This window comes from Drosophila gunungcola (genome assembly GCF_025200985.1).
Source record: "Drosophila gunungcola strain Sukarami chromosome 3L unlocalized genomic scaffold, Dgunungcola_SK_2 000005F, whole genome shotgun sequence".
Taxonomy (NCBI): Eukaryota; Metazoa; Arthropoda; class Insecta; order Diptera; family Drosophilidae; genus Drosophila; species Drosophila gunungcola.
This window is the reverse complement of record NW_026453180.1, coordinates 2,425,072-2,446,797: the sequence shown is the minus strand read 5'-3', so window position 1 is coordinate 2,446,797 and position 21,726 is coordinate 2,425,072. Positions and strand designations below refer to the sequence as shown.

The following is a 21,726-nucleotide window of genomic DNA, read 5'->3' as shown; positions in this document are numbered from 1 at the left end:
ACCACGCCTCGAAAGGCAATGAACTTGAGCCTCATAAAATATTCAAATCCAAATGTTTCCCCGCTTTTCACTGAAATTGATAGGCCATGAAATGAGTATGTCAAAGATAAATCATCCACAGAATATCAAAAAAAGAAAGGCCAGCAAAGAAAGAAACAGGTAGGAATCGTATAGTATTTATTTTTTCTCTATTCTTAAGACTACCATTTCAAGGAATTACAGAATCCTGTTCTCTGGTTTCAGGTAGTTGTAGTAGGTGTGTGTCGTCTCTTATTGTTTGTTGCAACCTCATAAATATGTTTGTTTCGAAAAAAAAGGTTCAAAGGCATTTCAGGGATTGTTCGAAAAGGGTTCCCTGAACTTTAATTGCGTGTTCAGGACTTTCGGGGTAATTAAATTGATACATATTTCATGTCAGGGGAATGCGGAATTATATGGTCCACGCCTCAAAAGAACAAAAAAGGAATACCAAAGAGGATCAAAAAGCCTCGCCCAAAACATAAACAAAATTCCACAATGCTTAGCCAGGGATTTCAAGCTGGCCAAGATCGAATGGCCAGTGACTCCTATAATAAGAGTCTTATTACACACCGAAACCGAACCGAACCCAACCCAACCCAATTCGAATCCAAAACCACAGACGACATTTGAGGATCATCATCAACTCGATCATGTGTAAATCTAGAGCAAATCCATATCAATATCAATTTAGATGGGTCCCGTCTCGTCTACACTGGTAAAAAAAACGTTCTTAATAGTACTTCGTAACCAATTTAAATAGTTTTCGCTTTGATTTTATTTTAATTGCAGTTTTATTTTTTTTTAAATAGAGAAATATTAAATTGTAGTTCAAACCTTTCAACATACCTTTTTTAACATAATTTTATTTTAGAAATTTGTATATTTTTTATTTTTATTGAAACGTTAAGCAACCACTGATACTAAGCAACTAAAATTGTGGTATTATTTACGGAAAAAATTTTAAAATCTTAAAAATGAACTTAAAAAGTTAAACCATATTAAACGTAACTATAATGCATTTAAAACTTATAGGACACATTTCGAATTTATATATTTTAATATTAAGTCTTGCAATTTAGTATATTTTCCATTTTTTATCAGTGAAGTTTTCCCAAAGTTGTGTTCCATTTTTTTAATCAGTGTAATTTTCCCCAAGTTGTTGACCCAGTGTAACGGCAAACCAAGGTTTTAGCGATAGCCTAAGCATCACATTCACTTTAGATTTTTTATAATTATTTTTCTTTTTTCAATAAAAAAAATCAGAGTCTCGGAAAAAAAATATGTCGCATTTCTGATGTATGGGGCTCTCTGTTCCGAGTTCTTATCGTTCTTAGCCACAATATCATTTGTCAAAGTGTCAACTGTTGGCATTGTTTGTGTTTATATAGTTTTGGTGTGGCATCTTCGTTTCGCCCTTTGTTTTTCGCTGTCTGTCCGAAATCTGAGCATTGAAAATTGAGTAATATGCTCGGGTTTTCGGTATGCGGGCCGCTGTTTTCTGAGAGATGGGTTAGTCGAGATTGGCGGGGAGTGATGCGGCATTTTATAATAATGCAGAGAATAAGAATGATGAGGCGGCATGCTATTGGGGATTGGCTTTTTGCCGTTGCAGGCAGGTTCTAAAAAGATTGGAAGATTCATTGCTTCTCTGACAAGGCCGGTAGCTCAAAGTGGATAAGGGGAATGCAGCTTAAAAGATCAAGATTAGCGGTTGACGGAAAGTCAAGGTAAACGGATTGTGAAATGTTTCTAAGACGGTCTTGGCTTCTAAAACCTTTTAAATATGGAAATTCTAAGAGAACCTTATGCATTGTTAGATAAAAAGCGGTTAAATTAAGGGGTTTATCTCTTAAGCTTTTTAAAGTCTTCTCCTCTAAGGTTTTTAAACTCTAATCTCAATTAAAATTTATTAAATGAACAGTCACATTAATTGATCTTTCAACTATTTCATCTCAATCAATTTGCTCCACTTTTAATGACTCACAATCTTATTACAAAAAAGCAACGCTCGTTAATGTAATGAAATTAAACCATTTTTGGTAAGCAATCTCTATCGAATTTTGCACACTTGACACCTGAAGCGTCGTCACCTGTCGCACAAGCAGACCTTTCACAGAAAAAGCCAGACAATTGATTATACAATCTACCATTTAGCAATAATTGCTTTTTGCCGAAAGGTGTATTAACATTGACCAAAGTTAAAGTTGCAATTTCACACGATCCAGGTTAGTAAAAAAAAATATATATATAAAAAAGAGAGGATAGACACCCACCTGAACAGACTATTTGCAGGTGGGCCCCAAAAAAGCGAGTTGGCGTCTTGGCCAAAAGAAATTTCATCGGGATTTATGCTCGAGTGTTTTGACAACAGGCCGAAGACTTTCAAAACGATTTATTTATGCCTTTTTGCAAATCATTTTCCAAATTGAAATTGGGTTAATTGAGCTTGACTTTGAACAGTTAAAAGGGTAGAAGAATGTTTGTGTGTAGGCTGTTACCAGAGAAATGTAGAATATTGAGAGATGGAGAGTCTGAGAATCGATCTCAGTGAAGTCTTACAAATGCAATTTGTGGTTTTAAGCATCTTGAATGAATGAAAGCTAGAACGCTTGAGTAGTTTGGCCTGAAGATGCTGGAAAAGTGGAGGAATAATGGCTGTAAAATGGTAATGCTGATACGCTTAGGTAAATAAGTGGGCAAGTGGATCGATTCTAAGACTTCTTCATTCATCTGCAAATGCAGATGCATAACTGTTAGAGTGTTAGATGTCAACTTTCCACATGATTGATGAACCATCAGCTCAGGAATGGCTATAGAATATATATACGCTAATCAAAGAACTACGATAAAAGAAGCCAAGATTTTCACTTCATTAAGTTGGTCTTTGTCAAAGGAATCTATAGAGATTCTATGCTACCCACCGTTAAATTGTTTTTCCTTTGGTATTTTCGTAATTTACTTGATTAAATGCATTGGATCATTAGGCGTTCTCCATCGAAAAAGAGAGAAAAACTAGTTTACAGAATCCAGATAGTGGCGCAGGAAGCCGAAGCCGGTACACACGAAAATTTTAACGTCGAAGGTAAGCCACATTTTCAACCGAAAAATACAAAAACTGTAGAAAAAAAAAAGAACACAATGAACTGAGGAGAGACACCTGCTGTCCAAGCCGTTAGCAGTTAGCAGTTAGCTACCGCCACACAATGGACCCAAGTCGAAGTCGAAGTCGAAGTGGAGGTATCGAGGTATCTGGTATGCAACCTGTAGATATGCGCTTTATAATTGCATGAACCGCTGCGCCAACTGACCCACTTTAACACCACACTATACTATGCCATAGGACCCCACAGTCCCACAATAATGAAGCTTGTCGGCTTCTGTGGGCCCCCAAAATAGAAAAATTAAACAAGGTAAATTAGTTTTAAACAAATGTAAGCCCGCATAGGCAATAATTTATGCAATGGCTTGAAGTCTTTGAACTTTTCGAAAAACCCAACAAGCTTTGCTTGTTTATCTCGGCACCTAAAAACAAAAATTTAAAATTCAATCTCTAAAAGTTCAGCTTTTCAGAATGGATACGCTGCGCCAGAAGATTTCGGAGCTGTTTAATAATGCCATACCCACAATGGATGAAGTTGTACAAAGTCCTAAACATTTGGAGAATCCAGAAGCAGTTGAAATCTTAGCAAATGAAGAAAAGGAAACACCGAATCAGGAAACTGGGAAACTTGAAACCACAGAACCCATAACCTCTGGCGATATTCCGGTGCCCGATACAAAGTTGCAAAATTTCAAAACTACAAACTATGAACTGGAATTTGTTGACTTTGTGGATAGGAATGCTCCCAAGGGTTTATCGAAAAAGTTAATGGAAATGTTGCCCTACTTAAAGATCAGCTTTTTGTCTTGGCCAGCATTTTGGTTTTGGCGTGGCTACAATTGGCAGTCTAAACGCAAAACCGAGAGGATTGGTCTCTATATTCAAAGGGTGAATAGGTTTTGTCCATAAGTTCCCCTTTTAAAACACAGTTTTTTTTAGACCTATCAGCAAGCCAAACTAATGCAGCTGGCCATCCTAGCCACTGGCTTATTGACAGTATCAATGGGACAACCTGCAGGTTTGCCCATTCATCTGCATAAAATGCAAAACAATACGACTAAAGAACATGATATTGACGACTTAGATTAGGTAAGCCTTGATATATAATTCTATCCAAACTTTACACACAATAACCATTAATTTATTCCTATCTTTTCATTAAATTAAATTCTAAATCTGGTAAAAAATGGGCATCCAAAGCATTTACAGCAGCTTGAAGCAGAAAATCCAAGGATCTACAAAAAAGGAAAGAAATGAAACATACGAAGAAAAGATCAACAAGCCACCTCAAACGCAAAATATTGGCGAGCAAATACAACTACTGCTGCATTCCAAATCCTTTGAAAGTGCATACAATACCGCCGCCCCATTTCTTTTTGCCAGTTTGGGGGCGTGGCCAGGCTATTGGCTTTTCCGGGGAATGGATTACCATGTGCATCGATCGCATATTCCATTGCCCATCTATATAAGACAGGTAGGTGCATGGATTTTAGTTGGTTATAGCTTTTCTTTCCTGCAAATTTATAATTTTTTCAGACCTACTATCAAGCCAAAGTGGTTCAGTTATTTATTATTTTGGCTGGAACTTATACTGTGTTCAGAAATAACAGCCGCCTGAACACAAATGGCGTGGTAGACTCATAGTTCCTATGTATAACTTTTTTTAGATGCCCAAATGCCTTTCCTAAAACTGATCTAAAAATATCTGAAAGCCGAACTTTTAATTTAACAAACATAATTTGAACATAAATAAATTCTATGAATTATTTTCTATATGGTTCGGTGTGTGGGGGGATTTGGTTCATTGGACTCATCATTGTTTTTTGACTCTTCAGTTTTCGATTGAAGTTCCCCATCATGGGTTTCCTCATCGCTGATCTCTCCTCTGATCTCCTTGATCATTTTTGCTACCAACCAAGGTTGTATGCCATTGTTGATCAGCTCCATGGAGATTTTAAGTGATTCCTTGCTCAATCCAGCGTTTACTAATTCCGACATACAATGTAGCACCGTTAGGGCTTTTTTGGATTTTTCATTAGACGAGTTTTTAGACATTATTTCGGAAAAATTTGTTGATATAATATATATATTTAACCCTTAGAAATTCTGATACAATTTTTTGAATAGTTACAATTTCATGCCCGAAAGATTTCTTTGAAAAATTATAATGACAGATATATCAAAACAATTCTGATAGAATTTCTAAGTAATTCCAAATCAATGCCCTAAAAATTCTTATAAAAGAGCAAAATATAATGAGAGATATATCAAAAGCTGCTTTCTTTTGGTTTTTGATCTATATTTTAATATGGATGACGTATTTTCAAAATTTCTATTTATATTCAGGTATTATAAAATAAAAATAAAGTATACGATGCATACTTTAATGTGGATAATATAATTATAAAATTTCCTTTTTATTTATTATGTGAAATAAATCTTTATTACTCGTCCAATAAAATATGTTTTTAACCTTCAGTTTTGTTTTCATCAGTAGGAAATTATTTTTTTAGCAATGGGTTTTAGGATTACAAAAATATGAAAATGAAAAATGATCTTTTGGATTTGTCAAAATATTTTCTAATGCCAAAGCTAATGACGTTGGTTCCAAACCCCTATCACCTAGCCGTACCGTATACCATTTACCAGCTGTAAATCGTAACACCGTTTCAAGTTCAGAGTTCAGTAATTAGCCACCTGCTCCAGTGAACCCCCATGTTGTACGTTCGCCACGATCTATCTACCCGCTGCCAAGTGAAAAGATAAATTAGCTACAAATTAAACAAATCATATACGCTAGAGAGGCATGCACACAGAGTTTTCAGCAGAATGGGAAAGAAATCTCAGCTGGCGGACAATTAAAAAACGCTTAAATGAAGATATTTTTCAGGCGGCAAGTGCAGTTGCCGCCAGCATGTGATAAGTAAGAGCAAACACTTAATTATGAGAGGGAGATCTATTGTATCTGCTTGGCCTCACCTGTATGAGATACATTTTCCGCTTCTTTTTTTTTTTGTTTTTTTCGTTGCTCCACACAAACGAATGCTAATTATGCAGCATCTGACGATATGTTGATGATGAAGTTGTTACTGTCTTGCTCTACTTGGAATGCAGTTCACTTTTTATGGCTCTGGTGCAATTGTGTTCAATTAGAAACCGAAAAGAAACGAACGTTCTCAAATGGAAATTAATTGAAAAACGTTTTCGCTGCGAACATTTAGAACTTCACTTGAGCGCGAAGCAATTTCCAGCTTTAACTGAGGCGTTGAAATCAAAAGAGTGTTGGCCGTTGTCCTTATTGTACAGTTTTATATAGTCGGGCTATATAAAGGCAATTAGTCAGCAGCACGTTAAAACACAAAACTTGTAAAGGGAAGTACTATAAACTCTCTCTTCTTGTGGTAGGTTAACCCTAACCCGATCGAATAGGGGGTAGTATATAAATTTTCAGAGGGTGTTTTCGTTGTTTAACACACTTTACTTGCTATGGCAATTGGTTTTACGAATGCCTTCACAAGGTGTTTCACACACACAAAATCGATCAAACAAATATTTTCAAACACAATTGTCCAGCTCAATGTATAGGAACTTGAGCGGTCTTTTTTGTATTTCAAGGTTTCTTATGTTTTTCTTATTTATTTACACAACTATTTACAGTTCGTTGGTTTAGCTAGTGCTTTAGTGCATATTTTAGTGTGTTTATTTGTTTATTTATTTAAATTTTGTATATTATTTGTGTTGTTATATTTTTCGTTAACGCGTTTGCATGACCATCGTGTCGGTGAGTTGAGCGCGAACTGAATTGAAATTCCGCTGGGTTGTGGCTACAAGCAGCTTGTGGATTGTATCTTATGGATTCCATGCAACCTCATCATGAGGTTCGCTTCGAACATGTTTGGAAATATCTGTGATAACCATCGGATCGGACAGGTTGGGAATGTTTGGGATATGTCCGCAAGATTCTCGTGTACGTAATGCTCTTGAAATCGCTTCGACATTTCTTGTTGTCACAACTTCGGAATTTGGATTATTCAGGGAGATGGAGGCGGCGCCCACTAGGAATTTAGTTAATTTGTTGATTACCCCACCAAGCAATATGGGGCAAAAATTGGGCTTAACGAACGCAAAGTGGTTTTAAGAGGTGAAATACTAAGGGTTGTTGGGAGTCTGGCGAAAGTTCTTTAGTTGGGCATGGGATTTTTAAATATTTGTAACATATATTATTACTTTTTAAAGAATCTCGACTATTTAAGCTTTTTGGGTAGTATTGAAGATTTTAAAAATATTTTAAATAAATGTAATTTTTGTGGCCATTACTTAATATTAAAAAGTACTTTTATAACATTAAGGTCATTTTTAAGAACGTCGACCATATTTGGGGTAATTAAGGTAGTATTTTATTATAAAGTAATTTTATAAGACCCTGGACTATTATTTAGCTATATGATAAGATGAAAATAAAAACAAAAATATATGTTTCTTGTTAGTATATGATATAAAAGCAACTCAATTAATACATTTTTTTTATTAAGGATGTTTTTTTAAGACCATAAACTATTTGTATATTTTTGAGGTAGTTGGTACAGTTCATAGAAGTGAAAAATATATACTTTCGCTCTAAGCCAGCCCAACCTAATCCAACCCAAAAACCTCTCATAACTATTTATCTCCCCACACCCAGGCGACTATATCTCAGAGCTTGTGGAACGCATTGCAACAGGTTCGCCGGGCATTAAAAATAAAAGCTGCAAAAACAATGAGTAAGGCGGAAAAAAACGAGACCATAATAATTAATACCGATCGGCCGAGAGACCCACCGAATCCATCCAAAGGAGCGAAGTGCGTAAGTGAAAAATAAAGAAAAACAGGAAATTATTCGCAGCAAAAGTTGCGAAATATTTCATAACCTGCCAACGCGAAAGATGACAAGACTGCGGATGGACGTGAATGTGGGTAAAGAAATTTCACCTAAATATGGACAAAATGGGACGTATGCCGGTCAATAATCTCGTGAACACCCTTGAAATGAGCCCGAAAAACAGCATTCAATTTGCAAAAAATTGAAAATGTAATGGAAAATGAAACTTTTGGCTTATTTCGTATCAATTTCTTTGGCCAGGCCTGCCCGATTTTCTGGCATCTTGTGGCACAAATGTGTGGCACCGTGATAAATGCACTGAATAAGAAAAAAAAAAATCAAAATAAGCTGAAACAAAAAAAACCTGCAATCAGCAAACGAAAGTGAAACAAAAGCGCCGACGAGCGAGTAAGAGAGACAGGGAAGGAGACATCGGGAACGTAAAGCGAAAAACTTGCAATTTCCATTTTAAATACGCAACAACTTTCGGCTAGAGGCAGGCCGCATTCACAAGGAGTCCAATCGCTGAATTCCCCATCTCTGCAGCTGCTTAAGAAAGCGATAAAGGGAGGGGCGGGAGGCGGTGGATCGTAGGACCAGACCCAGGCCTACACTGTGAAAAAATAACATAGATACATTCAAATAACATTAGCATTATACATTCAAATACTCTCATTTCCAAATGCCTCTAAATTCAAAACTAAATAATATCACAAATTATTCCCAAAATTTTAGAGATTTATCGTTGGGTCTACACTGAGAAGAAATAGCAACGTCATGTCTTAAACACATTGAAATTATTCCATTTCCAAAAGCCTCTTAAAGTTCAAATATTAATTGGGATGTTCGATATTAATCGCTAAATATAAGAAAATCCATATCTATATCAGTACTTGGTTCTTTTAAACATAAAGGTCATTAAATTGGATTTAATTATAAGCAACTAAATATTTTTAACTTATCTCCATATCGTTTAAAAATTCAAACAATATCAAATTTACGGATTTATCATTCTTTTGTCAAGGCAATCTTTAAGCTTATAAAACTTGGTCTGATGATTAGGTAGGATATAACTTAGTGAAAGTCATCTAAAGAAAAAGTATAAGTATGAACAAACAACTAAAAAATGTTTAATAAAATTAAATTAACCTAAATTAAACAGAAGTTAGCTTAAAGGCAACAACGCCAGTCAATCTTTTATGGCTGCTTAAAAGCAGCTTTGTTTATGACTTTTTCTCGGTGTAAGCTTGAACAACAAACAACTTGGGCAGCAACTCCTCGTCGACTGAGCTGTTGGTTGTCTGTGGATCGTCTGGCTCTTGATTGGAGCTGCCCTCCAGGAATCGGAGGAGCTGGAGGAGCAGGAGGAGTTTGGGGAGCCTGTGTATAGAGACTGGGCGGATTGGCGCTCTTTTGTTGGCTATGTCATCAGCATAAATTTTGCCTCGCATTCATCATAATTTCCATGCATTTAATTTGTATCATAAATTGTCTGCTTTACTCTAGGAGTCTCTGAGACTGAGATTGGGATGCGACGATGGCCATAAAGGCTGAGAGATAAGAAATCTTCAATTAGTTCTGGAGGCGGGTGAAGCTTAACTTTGGCCAAGTTCCAAAGGAAGTTCATTGAACGGCTGTCATTTTCACTTTCACTTTGCACTGTGGCTGGTGGGAAATGGGAATTGCAGGTTCAATGGTCACGCACTTGGCAAAACAGCAGCCAAAGCTAAATGACACATCCCTAGTCCGGGTGTCTGATTACCCAGCAGTTTTTGCAAATGAGCCGGGCAAACATTGGTAAAATTAAATAAAACAACAGCAACAACAAACCCAGACACTTGAGATACAACGAAAAGCATTCGCCAGATACAAAGATACAGAGATACTCGACGCACGTTTGAATGCTGTTGTAGTACTATACAGCGATCAATAACAACAAAAGAGGCAGACTGTCTGGGCCGAGATGGGATCGTCGTTGTTGGCCAGGTTAAAGATCGTTAGGCGCGACAAGGGGTCAGGTAGTGGTAAAGCAAGTGATGACCACACTTATAAAAAAAAATTAATATTAAATATATATAATTGGCTTTTGAATTTGGAATTTTTTAGTTCATGTTTTAAATAAACATAATAATATAATAATAAATTCAATACACATTCATTTGCATGATTTAATAATAAAATATTTACATTTAAGTCGAAAGTATTAGATTTTAAACGTTTTTAATGCGTTATATATTTAAGTTTAAAATAGTTTGAGTTTAAATTTAAAAAACAATTTTTACATAGCAAAAAACCGCAATTGGTAAAAATTAAAGCAAAAAATATTTACATTTATATAAATACAATTCATTGCTTGATTTCAAGTTAAAATGTTTCAATTAAAGTGAAAACAATATATTTAAAATGGTTTTAATTTCCTTTAAAAGCATTATATTTAAGTTTAAATTCAAGTTAAAATTAGATTAGTTTTGAAATGGTCAAATTAAATTAAACTAATAAAAAAATAAAACCGTAATGAATGAAATTCAAACTGAGAGATATTCAATTTAAATATTAAAGCATTTACTACGTATTTTTTACCAGTGCACGATAATCAAGGAGTGGAGGTAACCCTCTGTCTCTTCAGTTTATGATTTTCCTCCTATTTCGCTAGCCGCCTGACCAAATGAGCCAATAATTTCATTGGTCGCGACTGCAAAACCATAATCATTGAGTTGCATTGGTTGGAAAATCCATTATGGGCCTCACTTTTTAGACTGCACATGCTAATGGCCATGGCTCCCTTTTTTACGAGCCACTTCCTCTGGGCAGGAACCCCGGATTATGTAACTCTCAGAAGGGGAAGTCCTATGCAAACAAATCAACTGCGTTTTTATTGATTTACGCAATGATTTCCTTTTTGGATTGCCTATGGCCCAAAAACGATATCGGTGAAACACTTACCTGCAAAAGAGGAAGAAAACAGACAGATGGAATTAGTCATATGGGTAGAAAATATATATAATACTATCTGCGGTACATATGATATGCGTGGAAATGATTAAGCAATTTCCGTTGACATGCAATTTTCCAAATGGACCAGAAGACACTAAGAGTAAGAGTAAGAGTGAGAAAGTGCGCGGCGATAGCGAAATATCTGCAATTGCAATCGCTCATAAATCAAGTTTGCTCAATTGAGGTTTTTACGTTGTGTTCGGTTCGTTTCGATTCGTTTCGGTTTGCTTTATGGCGACAGATTGTGTGGCCAAGCAAATGCAGTTAATGATCAGGAATGTGGCGAAATGCGGCGAAAGGGAACCGCCGCTTTAATAGAGAGTTTCGGCTTCGAACCGTATTTATCTGGCATTTGACCGAAATGATTGGAAAACTCACTATCAAATCTGTTTGAGATACTCAGGTAATTAAGCTGTCGAATACTTGGTTTGCAAAGAAATTTATTATCCTTGAAATGAATGTAATACATGTAATCAAGAAATAATGGACATACATTTAGTTGTTTTCGGGTTCTTTTAACTTCCATTATTTAATTTAATAGTTTTAAACTGCAAAAAGTAAGTTATAATTTTATGTTTCTGATTTATTATCCTTGAAATACATTTCACCATCAAGAGATAATGGTCATAAATATATTTTGCCTTCTTTTGCTTTAACTTCCATTTTATTTTGGACAAATTCACAACTTTTTTTTAATGCTTTACTACATAGACCAAAATATGTCACAATCACTTAAATTATTGTAATCTATGTGATTTGTCTAAATTAGGTCGAAATTTATGTTAAAAAAAAAACATAGCCTTTCGATTTGATTTTTGATTCTTTTACCATCCTTTTAATTCTTTTGAATTGTTTTTAATGTCCTATAAAGGATACTTATACTAGACTATAGTGATCCTGAACTACTGACTAAATGTATATTCCAGAAATATACAACTTATTTGCTTTCCATCCACTTAACTACAAAAATTCCCACACCAATTATCCCAGATCTAACCATGCAGCTTCCTTGATGGGATTTTCCTTTACTTTCCCACACACCTAGCTGATGTCTCAACTCGTAATTCTCAAGGAAAACAATCCAGTGATCATCTGGCTCTACGCCTATGGGTTCCACCCCCAAACATCTCAAACACCTGCTGACCTGTGGCGCAATCTTTCCACCGATTGATGGATGGGACACTGTCAGGTAGTCAGATACTTTCTGCCACATTGGTGTGAAATTATTTCGTCGGAGAGAGGAGACAGCAGCAGCTCAAAGATACCTCTTTGAGGCGTTTTTGGAGCCCACCACTTTGCGCCAAGTTCAATGGACGGTTCGTTGGCAGTCGCAAAGGGTCTCCTTTTATGTTTTTTGTTTCATTTTTATGGACAGTTAAACAATTATATTTGGTATTTACAGCAGGCCGCCAGACGTCTATACGAAATATGAGATGTAAAAGATGATGCAATGCGGCAATTGACCAGCCAGTTGGGATAAAAAGGAGGAGATGCCATCAAACGGCGACAATCCGGCACTTGGCACTTTCCTTTTTCGCTTTCGCAGTAAAAAAGAAAACATTTTGTGGCCTTTTTTCCAGCTGGTCACGTAACGAAGCCCCCTGGCCAACCAACCAACCAACTGACCATTAAGAAATTCTTGAGGATTGGGTGTTGTGGATTGTGGATTGGGTATTCCGAGTTGAGCAACTGCACCCGCACCCATCCAATTGAGCTGCCACGCCTCGACGGCATAAATCACAAGTGAAAAGTGCAGCACACAGTACAGTACAGTACAGTGCAGTGTCGGCATCGCCATTCCATGGTGTGTGCATAAATTTAATCGGGCATTTTATATCAGCACCTCGACGGCGAAACTAGAAGACAATGCGCAATCCGCAATGCGCAATCCGCCTAAATATAGCACGGACTTCGAGTCCGTTCGTCATGCCAGATGCAATCTAAATGAGAACTGACTCCCGCCCCGCATCGACAGCACGTCCAGATCTCAAGTTATGATGGGTTATAGCTAAGGGGAAAACTAATCCATATATATATGCTGCATCTAGGATGCTCTATCTATAATATTATTTCAGTAATATTATGACATGCTTTAAAAAATATTCTAGTTTTCACGAGTTCTTTATTTAGAATGGTTTGTTTCTTGAGGCTAAATAAAAACATACTCTTTATAAAGTATTATTTTGTTAGCAACAAAATGTACAATTTTTTTTAGAAATCTTAAGTTAAAATAGGTTTTAGAAGCTTTATCCATTAGAGTAACTAAATAAAGTAGTTGATAAATGTAGTATTTTGTTTTAAGTAGTCCGCACCTTACTTTACACAAGAAAATAATTTTTAATTTTATAAAAATACTAAAATTGTGGATATCGTAGAGTAGTCCCTATTCAGCTACGACCTTTATGGCCCTTCCCTACGTTTTTCTATCAAAACTTACGCATTTTTCATAGAATGTACCCATCGATACAAAAAGATAGCAAAGTACGTTGGAAAATTTAAGAAAAACGATCTTTTACCCATGCAGCTGCTGGTTTTTATTTAAATTTTGTTATGGGCTTTACTCATGTATTTTTATGAAATCCAGTGTTTGTAGGTGCGCTATGATGTTATTTCTGGTTTTGGTTTTTCTTTATGTTTACGGATCATTTGTAAAATGCTCACGTGCCACAATTTCTTGTTTGCTTTGGACAAAGTTGTGAAAAAATAAAAAGGTATATAAATATATATATATATATATATATATATATATATATATATATATATGTATAATAGTAAAAAGAATGCCATAGAGAGGCACGTTTCGAGAAATTTGTTTGCCTATTTTATTGTAATTCCTATGACGGACCCTAATCCCCCGATTCCTATGGCCCATGGCCAATCCTTGACGTCTGACGAGAAAGGTGTGCCATTCGCAGTGGTTGCAAATTAATTGCCAACTTATATGCAAATATCATAATAACCATTCTTCAATTCAAATTATACGGCGCAGCAAATATAACGATCGTATATATATTCCAGGGCTCTCTCGGCTGCTCTATGCAAATTCAATTTGATTTGATTTTTTTTTTCTTTTTCTGTAAAGGAACGATGGAAAACAAGGCGCGAAACAATTTTTCCAGCCCACGCAGTACAATATCGAATAACAGCGCAAACGTGTTTGCATGTGAACTTGAATGAAATGCCAAGCTCGAATTGGGTTACAGACAATTGCCAGCCCGTAATTATACGAAAAAACCAAACCCACAGAGCCCGAGAAACAATCCTGTCCCCATATGCTGACAGACGGATTGATTGCTCGCCCAGGTTTTCGTTTTCGGGATCTGAAGAGTTAATAAGCTGGCAAATCGGGAGAGAAACCTCCAAAGATTTATCGTATTTTTAACGGAAGAGAACGAGGAAATGGCAGCTGGAAACCAGAAATGTCAATCATGTGATTTTAATTTTTTTTGTTGGTTTTCCATTTCTTTAAATTATATTTATACAAAGAAGCTTGGTACTTAAAGCACTACAGTGGATCACACATTCAGAAACATATTATAATAGTTCCTCTAGAAAATAAGATCACCAATATAGAAACTAAACCAGATCAAAGAGCAGTTCTGCTCTGTTAAAAATCATTAAGAAAGCCAGTGAAAATCAATCAAGAATGAATCTGTTAAGCTTACAAAATACGGAAGATCATTTATCATAATCAGCCAAAAACAAACAGAAATCCATAATATTCTCTGACCTGAATCAAATCATTAAGTTGTCTTACCCATTATCATCTCATCTTTTGTTGATCTAAAATAGGGTAGTGTAAAATATAGTTCAAAATAGTGGTAAAAATGCTCAAAAATTAACATTTTATAATAAAATTTGATACGCTGAGTTGCTAATTTTTTTCAATTCGCGGCCTACCGCAGAATGGTGAAAGAAACAAATCAATCAAAACCCTAGCAGTCGCACATGGAGCAAAACAATCAAAGCATTATCGCAAAAAAAATAGTAAAAAAGAAATAGTAGAAAAAAACCCAAAAAGAAAAGATTAATGAACAGAAATGTACATTGGTTGGCCCGACGCACATGGACTTTCACTTTTCATCCAACGCGCGCGGCAAGGAAAAGCGCAAGGGCAAAGAAATTTATAGTTGGGAAGCTATCCATCAGATACTACGATACTAGTATCTGACCTATTAAGAGCCCAGGAAAAAAAACACACGCAATGCAAAACGCATTGAGATATCGTTCGTTGGCCCTGGCAATTGTTTTAATTGGATTGTTTATTGGATAAACGAGGGGAGCGTTCTTGGGCTTTGGTTGCCATGTAAGCTCAGCGGGTTGACCTATCTTTTTCCGACCTCGTTTTGTCTGCGAAATTGAGTCAACCTATATGCCCCCTTGTATTGGCCTAGTTCACCATATTTCATGCTCAATTTTACTCTTTCAGGGTCACGTGAAACGCAATCGACTAACAAAAAGTATTTTATTTTTTGCAACAGTTTCCCAAGGTCTTCCGTATTGCCACTGATGTCGTCAGATCTGTGGATTATTTTGGGTATCCCATTTAAAATATACTTGTGGCTTTTGTTGTTTGTCCGCTTTTTCTAAATGCGTCTGTCGGTCTGTCTAGTAAATTAATGTCTAGCTAGGAATTCGTTCCACACATTTATTTATTTAGAGACAATTTTCTAAATTTCTGTATGAAAACATTTTAAAATATTGTTGGGGTTTTCTGTTGGGAAAGAAAATAGAAAATGTTACCTATTCAACAATTTGTTTATAGAGAAAGAATTGGAATACGTTTTAGAAGTATTGGAATTCACTTAAGATTTTAAAGATCTTAGAAAATCCTTTAAGCTAGGAATTCTGTCACATATTCGTCCAAAATTAAACATTTCTTTATTTTTCTTTGGAAAACCTAAAAAAAAATTGTTAAAAATTGTAATATTAAAGTGAAAAATTGTTTGTGAATTTATTTAAAAGGAAAAAACATAAATAAAGAGCTTAATAAAATATGTAAATGCAATTTTCTTTAAAAAATGTCTGCCAAAAGTGCTTTGTAAAATAAAATTGGTACCTTTTTAAATTTTTTATGATTTAAAAAACGTATAAAAGTGCCAAACAAATTCCAAAGATCATTGAACTGTTCAAGAGAATTTTTCACAATTTTAATAAGACACTTTACAGCAGGAATTTTTACAGATTCCATTAATCTTTGCGGATGTCTCATTATCCCCGACTCTATTGTTTTCTCTGTCCTGAGCAGACTATTTTTCATATTTTAACGAGCTAAAATTACGCGACATATCGTAAAGAGACCCTGATATTATATAGCTATCGAATACAGCTTGTGTGCTACCCCCAAAACAATCTGTCACAATTTATTTTAACACTTGCTCCCCCATGTCGTTACTCTGTCGCCAGAAAAACAAATTGTATTTGTTTCAGTTTTTTTTATTTTTGGCAATTTTTTTTTGGGATTTTCTCTGAAAACATTTCGGTGCGCGGAAGTGCGCGTGTCGACGCGACGCCATTTAAGCCACAAAAAATGAATATGGCTATATAATGTATATTTAACGATTCGAAAAACAGACGAAAATCAAGGCGGTGCATTAATATTTCAGCGACGTTTTGAACGCGCAAATCTGTGACGCCCTCGAGTCGCCAAATCCTGACTTGCATTCGGAATCAAGACGCCGTTTGCCGTTTAATTTCCCTATATAGAAATAATAGTATCGGCAGACAGTAGCAGCACCTATAGATATATATCCATCCACATATAAAGAATATATAAACCAGCCGGCCATCAACTAAACGGCCCATGGCCTGCATAAACAATTTGACGTCAATTCGAATGGAAAGAGAACAGAATAAATATCTGGCTTTGGAATCAAGCAAAATCAAAATACAGCTAATGAATGTATTTTCATTCTGCTTGAGGAAATAAATCAAAAAGCTTATAGCAAGAAACCATTAGAAGGGAAATTATAAGCGGCAAAGGAAGCCGGCAATTTGTTTGCTCATAGTCTGGTCAAAGAATTTACGACCTAACTATCATTGGAGCATAAAAATGCACTCAACCCTTGTAGAGAATGACTCAACCATCTGAAAACCAACCACCGATGAGCCAAAGGGCGGCACTTCGCAGACAAAGGCAAAAAGAAAAGTATTTTGTTGGCCAACTTGCCAAGTTGCAATGAGCAACATTGAAAAATAAATGTGCAAAGAGCGAAAATGTTTAGCCGGTGACCCTTAAAAAGCAATATTTGACATTTGTGCTCAAAATATACATTTTACAAGTGCCGCAATGCAAAAAGACAAAGGGAAAACTCAAGGGGAAAGGTATGTGCTAGATGTTTAGAAAATTTTCTCTGCTAAATGTTATTACAAAAATACAACTTTTTGATGAACAAAAAACCCGGAAAATAAATAATTTTGGTATAAAATATTTTGTTTAAATTTAAGACCTGTTAGGAAACAAAGAAATAAGGTAAAAGAGGTAAGGTAAACGCGAAGAGCACCCACTTTTAGTTTGTAAAACTAATAATGTCCCATTGAAATCTACACAACTATTAGTTTTTGACACTTTCAGAGCAACAGGAATGATATGCTACCTCCCAAACCCAAAAAAAACCGCATCGAGAAGCCAAAATGATGTAGTGCATTGATTCATTCATATTAGACGAACGAATGAGTTTAGTTCAAATACATATATCTTATTTTTAGGGGGCCTTAATTGCCGACGAACTGATCCAATTTTAGAGAAAAACTATTGGAAAAAAAACGCACGCGGAGAGGTGGAAAATTATGCCGATGATTCGGCTGCCAAATAGATACAAGTTGCTAGCACATAGAGTAGATACAGATTTCAATCCGCATCTGAATCTGAATCATGATGGACGCACACAAGTGGACCTCGACCACGCCTCACCACCTCAGCTGATGTAATACTCGTTCCAACGGATGTGCCGAAATGTTTATAAACAAACAAGGAAATTTCACGGAGAGAAAATGCATCAAAACAATTTTTTAGGTATTTGTCTTTGAAGAACTCAACCAATCTTAATTTGTTAAGAATAACTCATTAAAACTGCATAATAACTGTCTGCCTTGTAATAAAATACATTTAAATTCAGTTTATATCCGATCAACTAGTTTTAATAATTTATCCTTCTCTAAACTATTATTAGATTTACTAACTAAAAATCTTTATTTTAAAAGTCCTTATAGCAAAGTAAGCTTACACTCCTAAAGTTTGTTACAAGACCATATGGTAGTCTTTGTTAAATGTTTTTTTCTAAGTTACAATTTTCTGTGATAACAACAACATATTCAAACGTTCTTCAAGTTTAGCCCAAAATGATATACTGATTTTTGTTTAGAAAAGGTTTTCATGTGCATATTGTTATATGGGCTAGCCTGTACTTACACTTATAGCGCGTACTGTCTAGCATTTGGGTGCCGGAGCTTTATCATTCCAGAACAGAAAGTTAGCCGATATTTCCTGCGTTTCGTATGGGGCTGGCCTCTTCGCGTTTGTTTAGGCCGCTCACGTTGTCACAGAAACCGCAGGCAATAGAGGGCTAAGAGTCCGAGGGGCAAAAACCGAGTAAACCAAACCAAAGTATGTTAGAAAGTAAAACGCGCGAAAACAAATGCCACTATATTGATTACTGGGCACAGGCACACAAAAACACACGCGTGTTTTACCGGCGAAGTTAACCGGAGTCGTTAGCCTTTATTTCTTTATTTTTCTATTTGTTGTGACAGGTCCGCTGTCTGCACTTGTGATGGTTTTTAGCTGTTGACAATCCAATTAGCCAGTAAAGATGCCGCCGCCCTAGCAATCAGATAATGCTATAGATACAATGTATCTTCAAACGCTTTCACCACCGAAAAATTGCTGAAGTATCTTTGGGATTATTTCGATTATTTCGATTTAGAAACCAAAGCGATTTTGGTTAGAACTTGGGATAGAAACGCGTGGAAAAGCCACCAAAGACCGCGACGGAAAGGCGGAAAAACGCGAACGGAAAACGCGATGCGAACGGGAACACAACCAAAGCAGAACTGAATGGCCAGCAGAGGAATCCAATGGCCAACAAATTCTGAGGCGACCCCTGAGTGAGAGCTTTCCTCTCACTCGACTTGGCCATAGGCGGAAAACTCAGGAAAAGTCGGATAAAATGCTATTTTTGCCCACGCCGGAAAACTACTCAAAGAGCCAAAACGCAAGATGAAGAAATCATGTGTGAACATTTCAACTGAGCATTTTGTTTACAACGATAATTTGGGCGGAGGGCGCGCCGGCGTTCAACAAATGAAAGTTAAATTCATATTGACCGGGTAAAATTGGTTGGAAAAGTTTAAGGAAATATATTTTATTTTGATTATTTTTGTCATTTTTCAAAATCAAAGTTTTTGAATATTTTTTTGTTTTGGGAAACATGTTTATAACCAATAATAAATACCTTTTAGGTCATTATTCCTAAATCTTACTAGAGGTGCCAATAATTACCAACTTAGGGTCTTTTGTTGCTCACTCTCTACCTACAGTTTCCAGCTCTGTGAGGACGGTAAACTTTTACATTTGGAACATGTGCCGTTATATATTTTCAAATATATAATTCTCTACATTGATCACTTAAATTTAGTTTTTTAGGCTTTTAATCAAAATACCTCAGATTGAGATTTCGACTAAGGAAAGTTAAGTTAATTTAGTTATGGGAGTTCGAATGTTTTCTATTTTTATTATTAAATAAATAAGAAATATTATTTAGGTACAAAATAACATAAGTAATAAATATTTAAATAACTCGCCTCATAAGTTCCTTAAATCCGCCCCTGTAAGTGTTCATACATTAAACCCAAAACTTGCAACTGTACTTCTTGTAAATGTGTTATCTTTATATATACTATACATATGTAACTGTAAATATTATCAGTTTTCACTCACCTTTAAAAAATACAGCAGGGACTTAGGGTACTTCCTCCCACTCCTGCGGACAAGCAACAGCTGTTTTAAGGACTCCCAACTCCTTCTGTTTCAATATTTTGCCTTCCTTTCTTGTTGAGATAAATTTATTGACTCCCTTGTCGTTTTAAAACCGCAACAAAACACGCATTTTTGGTTTTTATTTGCCGGTGACACACACACATACACCCACGAACTGCCAAAACAACAGTTGCATTTTGCCGGTTGGAGCAAGCTTTGTTGTTGTTGTTGCCGACAGATAATATAGGGAAATACATAAGTGATTTTCATAGCAAACTTACCTGTTTAAATGCTTAATACTCTTCTTTACGTTAATCAAACTTAAGATAACTATATAGTTACATTTATTTTAATAAATTACAAATATCACACGGGTTTTATTTACGCGCCGCGAATTTTGTTTCTTTAATATTTTCTTGGCCTCGGGTGAAAATTCGTTTACAAAAATGCGTAGCGGCATAGGCACGCTCTTTAACAACCGAAATGCACTGATTTACGATTTATGGCTTGTTAATATTGATAAACAAAAGCTAAGATTTGGCAATTGGGATTATATTTTGTTTTATTTTTTCCAGCCTTGCCAGATCACCGGTGACTAAGCTATCAGCTGGAGAGCTGCCACACTGTTTAACTAAGTATGGTGTGACCCCTCATTTTCTAGTGTTGGTTAAAATCGACGACACAAAAATCACATTTTGTTTGGAATACAAGAGGTTTTTTAAATTGTTCTGATTTTAATCGACTTTTTGAGTTGTTTTTTAAACAAAAACGCTGCTGTAATGGCCCGCACTGAGCTGGAGAAAAAGGCAAAGCGTCAGGGCAAGAAACGCAAGCACGAGGCGGCTGGAAATGCTGAAAATGCGGCATCCGACGACGAGGTGGCCAACAAAAGTCTAATTTTGGAGCCACAGGTGGAGCAACAGGCTGCTCCAACAGGTATGTTTTGTTTTTAACATGATTTAGATATGTGTAAAAATTTAAATACATACAGATAAACCGCACAAAAGGCGACAAAAAGGAGAAGAAGCCTTGGCTACCAAGAAACGCAGCAAAAAGTCGGCAGCGGATGAGCAGGTGGCCACCAATGAAGGCGAAGAAACTCCTCTACAGAAGCCTCTGAAGAGGAAAAACCTTCAGGAAACAGGAAAACTTATTAAGGAAAAGCGCAGCTCGTCCGGAAAACTCCAATGCCGTGGTCACTGTGCGCCAAAAAAAGAAACAGAAGCACCAGCAGCGACTCGAGGCTCAAAAGAACCAGAACACCAACAAAGAAGCCAAAATCAACAAGGAATACCTCTTGAAGTGGAAGGAATCGCGTCAGGAGTGGAAGTTCATTAAACTCCGGCAGATTTCCATCCAACAAACCGCTTTCGATGAGGAGAAACTGGACGCAGATCTCTGGCCAACTGCTCTGGAGTATTTGGCCAGTTCCCAGGGAGCAGCGCGCTCAAAGATCAGCGAATTGGCCGAGGAGGTTATCCAGAAACTGGACAAAGAGGGCGAAAAGCTGGATGATGAGGCTGAACGACAGAAACTTATCGAGTCCACGCGGTACCAGCGGGCCCGCGACCTTCTCCAGAGCTTCGACTAGTTGTTTATGTTAGTTGTTAATGTTTTTTCTAGAGTTTAATAAAGAATCGCCTTTTTATTTTACGAAAATCATGATTGGAACTTATTTATGGTGAAGTTTAGTATATGATCTAAACTCAAATAAATATGTAAAGGTAAATTTCTTTTTTTATTTCTTGCTGCCTAAATTTTATTAGAAATTTAGAT

The 21,726-nt window shown here is 36.1% G+C and overlaps 4 protein-coding genes across 12 annotated transcripts in view; 3 read left to right on the top strand and 1 right to left on the bottom strand.

Annotated features, from left to right (window-relative positions):
• Positions 1–19,009, bottom strand: part of LOC128259244 (supervillin) — a 138,095-nt gene extending 119,086 nt beyond the window's left edge. For 8 of the 9 annotated variants that reach the window (XM_052991503.1, XM_052991504.1, XM_052991508.1 and 5 more), the window contains exon 1: positions 6,101–6,905. In XM_052991503.1, coding sequence (XP_052847463.1) covers positions 6,101–6,115 — 15 coding nt within the window. In that variant the 5' untranslated portion in view covers positions 6,116–6,905. Of the gene's footprint in view, positions 1–6,100; positions 6,906–18,384 lie in introns of those variants that run through there. The other variant, XM_052991505.1, reaches the window with a different exon arrangement.
• LOC128259252 (uncharacterized) lies at positions 2,682–4,461 on the top strand. The gene is made up of 3 exons (XM_052991540.1): positions 2,682–4,009; positions 4,061–4,210; positions 4,322–4,461. The coding sequence occupies exons 1-2, from the start codon at positions 3,593–3,595 to the stop codon at positions 4,208–4,210; spliced, it is 567 nt and encodes a 188-aa protein (XP_052847500.1). The 5' UTR covers positions 2,682–3,592; the 3' UTR covers positions 4,322–4,461.
• On the top strand, positions 4,230–5,272 carry LOC128259253 (uncharacterized). Its single transcript, XM_052991541.1, has 2 exons — positions 4,230–4,595; positions 4,658–5,272. Exons 1-2 carry the CDS (start codon positions 4,308–4,310, stop codon positions 4,763–4,765), a joined length of 396 nt encoding a protein of 131 aa, XP_052847501.1. The 5' UTR covers positions 4,230–4,307; the 3' UTR covers positions 4,766–5,272.
• Positions 4,456–21,609, top strand: LOC128259249 (uncharacterized protein C7orf50 homolog). Its single transcript, XM_052991538.1, is given in 4 exon segments — positions 4,456–4,595; positions 20,526–20,886; positions 20,942–21,107; positions 21,109–21,609. Coding segments are annotated over 3 exon segments (756 nt in total). The 5' UTR covers positions 4,456–4,595; positions 20,526–20,729; the 3' UTR covers positions 21,542–21,609.
• Positions 21,610–21,726: the final 117 nt, after the last annotated feature.

Excerpts from the sequence above, each read along its gene's own strand:
- LOC128259253 (XM_052991541.1), top strand. The coding sequence starts at position 4,308 with ATGGGCATCCAAAGCATTTACAGCAGCTTGAAGCAGAAAATCCAAGGA. Across the intron at positions 4,596-4,657 it reads TGCCCATCTATATAAGACAG|ACCTACTATCAAGCCAAAGT; the intron begins GTAGGTGCATGG and ends TAATTTTTTCAG.
- LOC128259252 (XM_052991540.1), top strand. The coding sequence starts at position 3,593 with ATGGATACGCTGCGCCAGAAGATTTCGGAGCTGTTTAATAATGCCATA. Across the intron at positions 4,010-4,060 it reads TTGGTCTCTATATTCAAAGG|ACCTATCAGCAAGCCAAACT; the intron begins GTGAATAGGTTT and ends AGTTTTTTTTAG.